Source organism: Barbus barbus (assembly GCF_936440315.1).
Source record: "Barbus barbus genome assembly, chromosome: 3".
NCBI lineage: Eukaryota > Metazoa > Chordata > Actinopteri > Cypriniformes > Cyprinidae > Barbus > Barbus barbus.
In genome coordinates, this window is record NC_136731.1 from 25,606,320 (window position 1) to 25,619,002 (window position 12,683).

Here is a 12,683-nt window from a genome sequence, read left to right on the forward strand (position 1 = left end):
AGGACAGGAACAGGACTGGGACAGTAAAACCCACAGGAACAGGAAGCCCTCCTGGGCTAGCTCGGAAGCTGAGGCTTCTTCTGGGCATGACAAGGAGTCAGGGGCCCTCACAGAGTCCCTCAGCAACCGCCTCCATTTCCACGACAAGGGAGCAGGTGGCTGGAAATGGCCTCCGCGGCCACTACAAGAAGAGCCGCCTGCCCCAGACGAGTCTCCATGGACAAGACCGACCGACATGACATGATTAAAACTGTTCCTGTGGACACAACAAGACCGGCACTCCTGGCCGGAACAAAGAACCAGCGGCGGCCGGCGGGCTTGAGTCAGCGGCGATCCGGCGGCACCATCTCCTGCGAATGGCGGGCTCGGTGAGCCACGGATGTCATGGTGCACACACGAGGGAGGAACGAGGAACACGCAGACGAGGATGTAACTCAAAATACCATCTTTAATGACAACGGCAGGGCAGGGCAGGGCAGGGCTGGGCAGGGCTGGGCAGGGCAGGGCAGGGCAGGGCAGGGCAAGGCAAGGCTGACACAGACAGGAACACCGGGGAGTAACGAGTAGACCAGACAACACTACACTGAACAGACAGGACTATAAATACACAGGTAAATCATAGATAACGAGACAAACACAGCTGGACAAGGATTAACTAATGATTACATATAACAAGGACAGGAAACAAACCAAATATGGACACAAGAGGCAGGAACACATGCGACAGAGGACTGACATATATGCCGCGAACATTAAATATTTCACATACTTTTGGAAATCCAGCGTTTAGTTGACTCTGATAAGCATTCGTCGTCACATTTGTAAACACGACGGCTTTCTTCTGTCGTGAAGGGGTTTGGCGCCATGGCATCTTTGTTTCCCGGCAGACCGAGTATATACAGGACACTCGCGTCTTCCGGAAATCCGGTTTAATTCAACCAGTCAGAAGAGGACTTCGACATTCCTGAAGTGTTTCCAGAAAAGTGTGCCATATGCATCAGTTTAGCCAACGGTCCGTGGGCTTGACGTCTGAGACAACAAGGAGTGCAGCTTCTAGCACTTTCTAAAGATATAGTCTAAATATAGATTAGGCCTTTCATAAACAGAAGTGTGAAATGACACTCTTCTCTGTTCAGTTTACTTGGACCTTGCTCGTTGCAGAACTAGCTTAAATTCACTGTTTCTGTTGTGCATTTAAAATGTGCATTTGCAGAGCAAATAAAGAGAATGTGCATGTTAAATAAAAGTTCTGTTAAGTTAAATAATTCCTTGTCATTGTCTCACACGCTCTTGGTTTAAAAACTGAATAACCGCATGGGCTTCACAACACAGCACCAGCACAAGGCTCGTGAATGACCGCTGGCGGCTATAGCTGAAGTCTGTAGATGCGAGAGCGCGCGTCTGGCAGGAGCGAAGTTCACGGCGCGCTCCCGCGCTGCTGGAGATCTCCGTGCCGTCTCCGCCTGTCCACCCTAAACGCGCTTTGTTTCGTGGGACAAACGCCATAAAATGGAAAGGATATATAGGTAAGATCTTAAACTACAACTATAATTGCCAATGATGTTTTAATTGACCAATGATATGTATAGCCTACTTAAAGGGACATGTGATCATGTAATAAAAAAATATTGGTGTTGCATCAAAAATTAGGTGAGTCAAAAGTCTTTTCAAACAGTGATAGAAGATTCATAAAAACAGGCTGGCCGTTTTCTTTTGTTTGAATTTAATGACATTAAAATTAATCTTGTTCTGTCTGTAAGACCTGCTGGTTTATTTTGAATAATGCTTTCCTTTGTTTCAGTGTAGCTCCAGTATTACACTGTGAATAGTCCGAAAATCTTTATTCATGTGTTGATGCATCCATTATGCCATAAACATCAACTCCTTTAGACTTTCTGGAGTAAAATAAAGGATAGAAATGGTTTAGGCCAATAACTGAGAATTACAGTTCACACAATTCTGTGTTGGTAATGCTTTAGCAACACTTTACCTTTAAAAATGTATCTTTTAAAAAGAAATCTTTAACATATATAATGCAGAACAGATCACATTGGGGTCCAAAATTTTGAGATCACAAAATGCTTCTGTTTCACCTGCTTTTCTAATTTGGTGCAAGTTTAATTAGAAATTATAATGTCAACTCAATACAAATATAATTATTTAAAAAATGTCTGTGCAAAGAATTCACATGATCCATGTCATTCACTTATTTTTAGTGACCTAAAAATCGGAATGATTTATTTTTTATAACATTTTAAAATCCTGAAACTTTTTGTTTACCACAGCATTAAGTAAAAACCTGGGGCACGGTCTCACATTTCTGCACCCCACTTTATATCAGTATAAATATATAGATTTCTGGATAAATATTATTACTTAATGTTATCAGTCACCCCTTTATAAACTACCATAACATCCATAACTTCATATAATGAAACACCAGACTGTGCTCACACTAATGTATATTGGCTTAAAAACACAGCTTAACTCATAAACTTATATATAAATTTATCTTTTAATTTTAGAAAATGGTGCTTGCTATGTATGCTGAAAATTCAAAATGAAATATTCTGTCTTTACCAGCTGATTTAACAAAAATGGCAAGGCACCCACACTATACACATATGGCAGTGTATTGATTGATTGATTGATTGTAAGTCAAATAGCAGACTTGGTCTATGTTGCAACTGGGTATTTCAGGTTTATGCTGTAGATCATTTTAGACTCACTTCTCAGTGCTCCGGTGGTGAAAAGGTTTAATTTTACATAATTATGTTTTTATATTTAATCTGATTGGCTGCACAATGGCTATCAAACTAAAGTCTGTGTATCTATAAATAAAGACTAGTTTCTGTATCAAGCCAATGTTTCAAAATTCAGAGGCTTAGTTTTTTTCTATCACATAGTGTAAAGTTTGTGATAACAGAACTGTTTTAGTGTCCCCAAAATGCATTGTGTTTGTCAAATCCGTAGGTTAATGCAGTGTCTCTGAATGGCAGTGTGAATTTGAATTGGTACCTATGGGGAGTGCACAGTATGATACGGCCAGGGGAGTTCAAATTAATCCGATTAGGGAATTACGGCATTCCAAAATACAATTTCACATAATCATCTCATCCAAATGCTACTTCTCATATGTCGTAACAGCTGTGTATGTTCAATAAGCATTCAATCACTAAACAGACAAAATATAGTTGGGATTAATGAAAACGAATGTTTTCACTGATGTAGTTGTTAATATTACATGAAAGACTGTGGTGGAAATCAAAGCTAGCTTCACGATACTCAAGGCTTTTCATGCTCAAATTGAAATATTCAGTCCTCCGATTGTGACTAAAAGGGCAAAGCAAACACACCATACACATACAGTACAGCAAAAATTACAGTGATACATAGCAAACACATGGTGCCACATAAACTGTGTTCAGGTTAATGACTGACTGATCAAAGGTCTGATGGGTGTTACCCTTACAAACACACAATTACATACACAAGTACACAAAACTCTCCTGCATTCATTTTTGTCATTTTTATACTCATAAAAACAACAGTTTGGCTAAGTATCAGAAAGGACCTGGAAAGAAAGGATGAAAGGACAGTCTGAATGAATCTTTACATATTCAATTAAAATAGTCTAGATAAGAGGCGAATGATCAATGAGACCCCCCCCCCCCCCCCCCCCCAAAAAAAAGCTTTGTGAATTTAGTATTTTTTTCATGTCATTACATTGTTTAGAGCATTAGAAAAAAATTAGAATTAACGTTTTTGAAAAATTATATTTTATTAATATTTTTTTCTATGTCCTCTGTAGAGGATACTAGGACTAAGTTTTTCTAAAAATAAAATGGCATGAAAAGACATCAAAAAGGCAAAAACAATGGGATTTTCTTTTTTAAATCACCAATACATTTTTAGGTTTCAGGATTGTTTTCTTCTAAACTTTGTTTAAGGATGATTCTCAACTATGTTATAAAATATATAACAAAATGATTTGATATACCATTTTGTTTTATGCAATATGTCTGTACAAATTTCCATAAACTGGTTTTCCCATTAAACACAGTGTATCTATACTGTATCTAATTTGCATATTAATGGGTTGCTGTTGGGACAGCATGTTGAAAAAAGAATTGTCATAATGGGAGTAATAATGGGCCAGATTTTCATAATAATATCTAATATTTAATAACAAAATAGATATATAATTTATTTTCCTATTCAATTGTAATGTCTCCCAAAATGCATAATAAACATCATTTTAGTCCTGGTGTCCTCTACAGTGGACATTTATGAAATTATGTCCTGTTTCATAACAGGAAGTCATGTTTGAATTTGAAAACCCATAACATTTTCCTGAGGTGTTGCTTTATGACAAACAATTTGAAAATTATTCAGATTTAAATGACAACTACAAAATATAATCATATTTCCATAAGGATGTAAATTTTTTCACTAAATTAAATTTAGCCATCTTTAAAGACCTAGGAGAGGGTGTGATCATGGTGAAACTTCCAATCCTTTAGTATCTGTATAAAGCCCTGAATGTGCTCTGTACAGGACATCCAGACTTACAACTGTGACATGTGAGGTCTCAGAGAAATTCACTGAAATAGAATGTCCACTACAGAGGCAAAAACTCCAGAGCTGGGTCTCAAGAGGTTATAAGCATATAAATCAAGCTGTTATCTTTGTATTTAGTGAAGCATAAGGAGAGTAAATTGGAGGAAATGTTTTCAACAAGACAGTATTTACTCAACATGTCACAATAATACTGAAGTCTAATTATGATACTTTTTATTCACTATTTTGGGCAACACAAATGTAAAACTAAGCTGGCTTAAATTGCTGTGGTGTAACTAGACATACTGTAAAACTACAAGTGATAAAAAATAGTTTCATATAAATGTATTATTAATAAGATAGATAGATATATGGGCTAGACCATTTATAAAGGTTATTGATATTGATGTAAAATGGAAGTCTCATCTTTATTTCCTCAGAATCGTCTAGCTTTTGCAAACTCCAACCAAACAACTTTCTGACAATCCTCCTCGTTGTTCTTCATCTGTAACCATGGAGACGGTGGTGATCTTGGCCATAGGTGTACTCGCCACCATCTTCTTGGCATCATTTGTGGCACTGGTGGTTGTGTGCCGTCATCGTTACTGCCACCCTCCGGACTTCCTGCACCAGTTTGACTCCAAGTATGTACTTGAGTGTAAAAGTCATGACCTAATTCCCACTCACTGAGGATTAAACAGGGATCACCATTTTGCATTCCAACATTTCGTTCTTAGCATTCAACATTTCGCCATTGGAAATAATGGAAATTAGTTTTTTAATAACTTTATCTACCTCTTGTTTTTCAGACCTACAGTGGATCTGATCGGAGCGATGGAGACTCAGAGTGAACCGTCAGAGCTGGAGCTGGATGATGTTGTCATCACTAATCCTCACATTGAGGCCATGCTGGAGAACGAAGACTGGATCGAAGATGCCTCGTATGCCTTCTCACCTCATTCATCCTCACAACCATAGTATTTTATTAATAATAATATTCTGGTTTTGACACTTTACTGATATCTGATATTTATTTTTCTCTCAGTGGTCTTGTGTCTCACTGCATTGCGATTCTAAAGGTAGGTTTTTATGCACAAATTTTCAAGACATAAATCTGTATGTATAATAATTACACTACTGTTCAAAGGTTTAGGATCAGTACGATTTTTTTTATGTTTTTGAAAGAAATATCTTATTTAATAAAAAAAAATGTAGTAAAAAATAATAATAATAATACTGTGAAATTACTATAATTCACAATATCTGTTTTCTATTTGAAAATATTTTAAAATGTAATTTATTCCTGTGATGCAAAAATGAATTTTCAGCATCATTACTCCAGTATTCAATGTCACATTATCCTTCAGAAATCATGCTAATATGCTGATTTGCTCCTCAAGAAATATTTATTATTACTATTATTATTATTATCTGTGTTGAAATCTTTGTGCTGCTTATTTTTTGGAAATGGTGAAATCTTCGATAAACACAAAGTTCAAAAGAACAGAATTTAATCTATAATACATTATAGATCACGAGTTCACACTTACATATAATAAATAGAATAAAGTGTATGCGTTTTTGGCGTGCTGTCCGAGGGGAGGGCTCCGAGCTCAGAACTTTGGCCCGAACCCTGAGTACCCCCCTATAGGTTAGGACAGGAATAATTTTAAGTGCGGCGAAGGGGTGGTGGAGGGATGCTGGAAAACTATCAAGTAACAGAGGTAAATCTGCTGTGTATATATACACACCTCTTATCTTGTTAACTGGGTTGATTACTGATTGTGCTCCTCTTGTGTTAATTAGGTTAATTGAACGTGATCCTCCCGAACTTTGTTAATAAAACATCATATGTTTTTACAGCCACTTTTGATAAATTGAATGCATCATTGCTGAATGAAAGTTTATTTATTTATTTATTTTACTCTTACTGACCACAAACTTTTGAACAGTCGTTTAAGTATAATAGCACATAGCATCAGTGTCCTGGTTCTGTACAGATATGCCACACTCTCACTGAAAAGCTTGTTGCGATGACAATGGGCTCTGGAGCAAAGGTCAAAGCACCTGCCAGCCTCAATGACATCATCACCGTGGCCAAACGCATCAGCCCAAGGTAAACCGTTTGAGAAGTGGATATGACACATCTGAGAGTGTGGGTACTGACACTGAGCTGCTTTGTGCAATCACAGGGTGGATGACGTGGTTCGATCTATGTACCCTCCACTGGACCCCATTCTTCTGGACGCCAGGTAACTCCTTATGCTGGCAGGGACTATTGCATGTTTACGTTTCTGCAAGGAAGTGCATTGACTTTACCAACTTATTTTTTGGACCAGGGCCACAGCATTACTATTGTCGGTCAGTCACTTGGTACTGGTGACACGAAACGCCTGTCACATGTCTGGCTGTCTGGACTGGATCGACCAATCACTGCATGCGGCCGAGGAACACATGGTCGTGTTGAGAGAGGCGGCTTTAGCATCTGAACCAGAGAGAGGTTTGCCAGAGAGAGAGCTGTCAATCTGAGTCCCTCACAAAACTGCCACAAATTCTGTATATACAGTACACACATTATTCAAGAACATGTGCATGAATGCACCTGTGGAGAATATATTTAGTGGACAATAATACTTCAGCATATCCATGATGATGAGAAAGGCATCTTAGCTTAGCCTTGCTTTCAAACATTGTTTCTTTCTCACTCTTTGACTGCATCTCATTTTTATCTCTGTTACATTCCAGTTTAATCGCTGGTCATATTGTCTGATGTTTCCTTATGCTGGATTTGTATGTAGATGCAAGTGCCAAAAATGTAATAATAATTGATATTGCTAAGTGTGTTAGCTAAACAGTTAATCTGTGATCATCCTGTCTGATATTTCCTCATGCTGGATTTATAAATAGATACTAATGCCAAAAAAAAAAAATGCCTGAGACAGTCGACAAACAACAACAAATAGTTTTGCTATATATTATGTAAACCAAACAAGGTCTACATTTTCTTTCTTGTCTCTTATATTTGAGACTACATAGTGTATTGTTTAAATCAAATACAATGTTTCAAACATTATTTACATATTTTCATTATTATCATCAAGATTTATGTTAAATTGTAGGATCTTTTTGCTTTTATTTCTCTCTCTAAAATACACAAAAAAATAAATTAAGAAGCTGATATTATGGTTCATTTCCTTTTTCCAGTTCAGTCTTCTTTGCAGATCAGTTTATAAATAGTCAATTTACAACTTGATGTCACTATTGTACAATCACGTTCAGTTGAGATATCACTTTTGTATTAGTATTTTTCCTCTTTTTTTTTTTTTTTTGCTTGTTATATACACTAATGTTCAAAGGTTTGGTATCAGTAATATTTTTTTTTAACATTTTTGAACAAAGTCTCCTATGCTCACCAAGTCTGCATTTATTTGATCAAAAACACTGTAAAAACATTAATTATGTGAAATATTACAGTTTATTTGAGGATTCTTTGATGAATGAAAAGTTCAACAACAGTATTTATTTGAAATAGAAATCTTTTACTGTCACTTTTGAGCCATTTAATGCATCCCGAATAACCATTAATATCTTAAATAATAACCGTACTAACCCCAAACTTTTGAACAGTTTGCAGCAAGTAAAACTCACTCACATTCTGTTGTCCATCTGCTATCTAGACATGGCATGTAATTTTTCACCAGAGTCACATGAAGTCTAAATCCACACTAATACCTTCGCTCAACACTTCACACTTTCAGCAGCCACACACACATTCAGGACTCTGTCATTTCATGTATTGAATTCAATTATCAGTCGTATTCTATTCAGTTTCAATGCTAAGAATATGTTGCAGCATTCAGTTGTTGATTATAAGTGTTTCCTCTTTTAATTTCCTCTTGGAGCAATCTGGTTACTGACATTTCTCATTTGTTCCTCTATTTGTTCTTTGATTCTCATGCTGTTTATGTATTTGAGATTGGTAAAGGTGAATAAACGTTTCACAGTGAAAAGATATCATGATATTTTTATTTTAAAATAAACATTACTAAATTCAAGTTCAGTAAAACCATTCACATGTGCTGCTTTGTGCAGAGAGAGGAGGCAGACAGGGAGAGATGAAGAAAGAGGGAGGAGAAACAGCTGCAATGGAGGAAGGGGAGGAAGAAAAGAAAAGCATGACAGCTATTTCTCAAAGTCAGAGTAAACAGTTCTGTCTAGCTTTGAGTAGAAAGCTTTTGGCCAAAATGAGCGCTGGACATTAGGCATTAAAAAAAGCAGCAGACTAAAAAGAAGCAGAGCGAAAGGACACACTCACTGTTTAACACACAGTTACACTGTACACATGAGTGCTATCAAGAACATGTCATCTTACAAACACATCTTTTAAAATGTTGCTTCTGTTGAGCATAGGTCACAGTGCTGCTGACACTCAGTAAAGTCCTTTACTTTTCTTCAGGTCCATTTTCTGTAAATCTGATAGACCGTTGAAATCATTTCATGTCATTCCCAAAGCAACCTAAAACGAAAAAAAACAAAAAAAACAGGGAAGTTACTTAAACCTCACCTGCTATATCTTTTTTTTATTTTTTTATTTAATATCCTGTTGGACTTTAAATTAGTTGATATTACTTGATATTGATTGGCCGACATGGAAAGGCACACAGACTTTGTTTTCAGTCTGCCTGGAATCCAAGTTGTATTCATAAGATATTCAGAGTTATGTTCAAGGCACTTAATAGTTAACTACACTTCCACATATTTTCCTTCCCCCCCCCCAAGTTATACTATTGTTCAAACGTTTGGGGTCAGTAAGTTTATTTGTAAGAAATTAACACTTTTATTCAGCAAGAATGCATTAAATACACATGATAGTAAAGAGCAGCACAACTGTCTTCAACATTAATGATAATAAGAAATGTTTCTTGAGCAGCAAATCAGCATGTTATGATTTCTGAAGGATCATGTGACAGTGGAGTAATGATGCTGAAAATTCAGCTTTGAAATCACAGGAATAAATGACATTTTAAAATATAGTCAAATAGAAAACAGCCCTTAAACAGCATGTTCAAACAAAGTTAACTGTAATTTGTTGCTTTACATGTCAGTAAAGACAATTTTAGATTAAAAATAGTGTAAAAATAACTGATGATAATGAATGGCTGCTATTCAGATACTTTTGAAGCTCATCTTGTGAGTCAACCGTACTATAATCTATATTATGTTTATATGTAGTGTTACACCTTGAAATCATGCTGAGACAGGTAGTTCTCCAGGTGTAAAGGATCCACTCCTTCAGGTAAAGGTCTCTTCATCAGATCTTTAAGGGGGAACTGGGTCTTATTAAGGGCAGCTAGAGCATCCTGCACCAAAGTCAGCTTTTTATGCACCGTGCAGTCCTGGAAGAAAATGCAAACAAATATTTAAATTAGATTTCATTCGTACATGCGAATGTATATGATGATGATGATGATGATGTATCACTCACCTGTACTTCCTGTGTCAGTCTCATCTCCCATGAAGGGAATATATTAGTAAAGGTGAGAGGCTCTGCCCCTTCATCAATAAGATATGCCATGGGAGGCCGTATGGGATTCCTCTCTGGACACAAAACACCAACAATAACTAACAAATCAAAAACAGAAGGCTGTGCTTTCTAACATCCATTTGCCCAGACTCACCTTTGCAGTACTGTAAAGCAGTCTCCATGGCGCACTTCTTTTCTTTGTCCCAGTGGGGGTGCTGTGAGACTGAAGATTCACAACTTTGCCATAAATACACCTCCAGATAGTTATCCAGCAGGAATAGTGCTGCCAAATGAATGGTGCAACACCACAGCAGTGTGAGAGAAAAATAAAGCATATTATATTAAGATTTATTTTGTCTGTCAACTTCCAGTTGTAGTAAACACATTGCTTTAAGACTTTTTATCTGCACTTGTGCTTCTGTGTCCAGTATGTGAAATTGCTTACTCTCACCTGGATGTGGCACAGCATATAACTTCTCCTGGAGGAAGGGCATTGCTGTAATGACACCATTCACGTGGGAGGGGCTAATAAGCTCCACCCCTTTGAAAGTTCCTGATTGGGCACTCAGGTGATAAAGGCGGGGGGTAAAATTAAATTTACCAGGATCTAGAAGGAATGAAATTCATCTCTTGTGAAAAAATGGTTACAAATGTTCATTGCAAGACGAAGAGTAACACGTTCGCATGAGATTTATCATAGTTTGTTACACATCACACCTTGTAGCATGCAGTCATGTGACTTCCTGTCCTGTGGTCCAATAGCATTCCAGAAATCTGCTGGCTCTTTCCCCTCCTCCACTTCGTGCACATTCATGAAGCTGCCATTTCTCAGACTCAGCTCAGGTGGGCACCTAAACATCACATTAACCACATGAAATCAAGCACTGGCAATGTGCATCTTTATGTTTTATGGGTTTACATGATAAGAGAATTGTAAAGCTGTTGCTCACATTTTTGTGAGGTGTTGGACGGTCTGCTTGGCCACCTGACGAGCTTTGCTGTGGGCTTTGCAGCCATGCCACAGGGAGATTGTCCCCTGCTGGCTGTTCATCAAGAGCAGTGAGCCACGAGACCTCAGACTGGAGCAGGAGCACTGTACCTCCAACAGACTGCCCTCCACCGGGATATTACCCCTCACACAGAACAGACGCCAGCCTCCTGAAACACATACCAAACATATGACATCAGATGTATTAAGTGGACCCATAGTAGGGGAGAGGATTAAATATGACCAGACCTGTGTCTCTGCTTTGTTGTTGTCTATAAATGACCATTCCTCCCTGGAACAACTGCAGAAAACAGGGCGGCTCTTCCCCTTCAACTATGAACACCTGAGAACTACACTGATTGGTCAGTGTTGGTGACAGGTCCCACCCACTGATATTGGAGTGGCGGCCCTTCCAGATGAAAAGAGCAGATCGTTCCTGACCTATTGCCATTTGATCCCCTGTGAAATAGTACAAAAATTAACTGACACAAATAGAAGATCGTTTATATACATTTATACAGAATAACTTTTATTTAGCAAAACTATTATAAAAAAGGCAAAATATTTAAATTTTCAAACTTTTCAATTTTCAAAAATGTAAATGTGAATGTAAATTGTACAGAATATATATACACACACAGTCGTGGTCAGAATTATTGGCGCCCTTGGTAAATATGATCAAAGAAGGCTCTGAAAATAAACCTGCATTATTAATCCTTTTGATCTTTTATTACAAAAAATCACAAAAATCTAACCTTTCATTGAACTAAAACAATTGAAAATGGGGGAAAGTCTCATTATGAAATAAATGTTTTTCTCAAATACATGTTGGACACAATTATTGGTACCCCTAGAAATTCTTATGAGTAAAATATCTCTGAAGTATATTCCCATTCATATTTACAATTTTGAGCACTCCAGAGGGATTATGAACATGAAATTATCCAGCCATGGCTTCCTGTTTCACAGAAATATAAGTAGGAGGGAAAACAAAGTCCAAATTCCCTTAATCATCCATCACAATGAGAAAAACCAAAGAATATATTTCTGATGTGCAGCAAAAAATAATTGAACTTCACAAATTAGTGAAGTAGCTTTAAGAAAAGAGCTAGAGCAGTGAAAATCCCCATTTCCACCATCAGGGCAATAATTAAGAATTTCCAGTCAACATAAACTGTTACGAAACTGCCTGGAAGAGGACGTCTGTCTATATCGCCCTGGTGAGGGGGAGAATTTGAGTGGCCAAAGACTACAGCTGGAGAATTGTAGAGAAAGGTTGAGTTTCGGGGTCAGAAAACCTTAAAATAAATTGTCAAACAGCACCTACATCCTCACATGTTGTTTGGGATGGTTTCAAGAAAAATTCTCCAAGCTCGTCCAAAAACAATCTCCACCATATTCAGTTCTCAGACACGACTGGCACTTCAAATGGGACTGGCTTCTATGGTCAGATTAAACAAAAAAATGAGCTTTTTAGCAGCAAACACTCAAGATGGGTTTGGTGAACACAGGGATAAAAAGTATCCCATGTGTACAATGAAATATACTGCTGTATTTGTGATGTTGTGGGCCTATATTTCTGCTGGAGGTCCTGGACATCTTGTTTAGATA

General features: G+C 37.4%; 2 protein-coding genes across 3 annotated transcripts in view; one reads left to right on the top strand and one right to left on the bottom strand.

Annotated features, from left to right (window-relative positions):
• Positions 1-1,397: 1,397 nt before the first annotated feature.
• Positions 1,398-8,566, top strand: tmem98 (transmembrane protein 98). Its single transcript, XM_079391418.1, has 7 exons — positions 1,398-1,526; positions 5,001-5,204; positions 5,370-5,501; positions 5,606-5,639; positions 6,561-6,676; positions 6,753-6,812; positions 6,900-8,566. The coding sequence occupies exons 2-7, from the start codon at positions 5,074-5,076 to the stop codon at positions 7,087-7,089; spliced, it is 663 nt and encodes a 220-aa protein (XP_079247544.1). The 5' UTR covers positions 1,398-1,526; positions 5,001-5,073; the 3' UTR covers positions 7,090-8,566.
• The window catches only part of LOC306853634 (supervillin-like), a 30,600-nt gene continuing 26,482 nt past the window's right edge, over positions 8,566-12,683 (bottom strand). For both annotated transcript variants that reach the window (XM_079391187.1, XM_079391186.1), the window contains exons 21-28: positions 11,322-11,531; positions 11,035-11,242; positions 10,802-10,935; positions 10,536-10,691; positions 10,239-10,367; positions 10,046-10,158; positions 9,801-9,956; positions 8,566-9,076 (exon numbers count right to left, since the gene is read on the bottom strand). In XM_079391187.1, coding sequence (XP_079247313.1) covers positions 9,056-9,076; positions 9,801-9,956; positions 10,046-10,158; positions 10,239-10,367; positions 10,536-10,691; positions 10,802-10,935; positions 11,035-11,242; positions 11,322-11,531 — 1,127 coding nt within the window. In that variant the 3' untranslated portion in view covers positions 8,566-9,055. The remainder of the gene's footprint in view (positions 9,077-9,800; positions 9,957-10,045; positions 10,159-10,238; positions 10,368-10,535; positions 10,692-10,801; positions 10,936-11,034; positions 11,243-11,321; positions 11,532-12,683) is intronic.

Coding starts and splice junctions, on each gene's coding strand:
- tmem98 (XM_079391418.1), top strand. CDS start 5,074: ATGGAGACGGTGGTGATCTTGGCCATAGGTGTACTCGCCACCATCTTC. Junction 5,502..5,605: donor GACTGGATCGAAGATGCCTC/GTATGCCTTCTC, acceptor TTTTTCTCTCAG/TGGTCTTGTGTCTCACTGCA. Junction 6,813..6,899: donor CCCATTCTTCTGGACGCCAG/GTAACTCCTTAT, acceptor TTTTTGGACCAG/GGCCACAGCATTACTATTGT.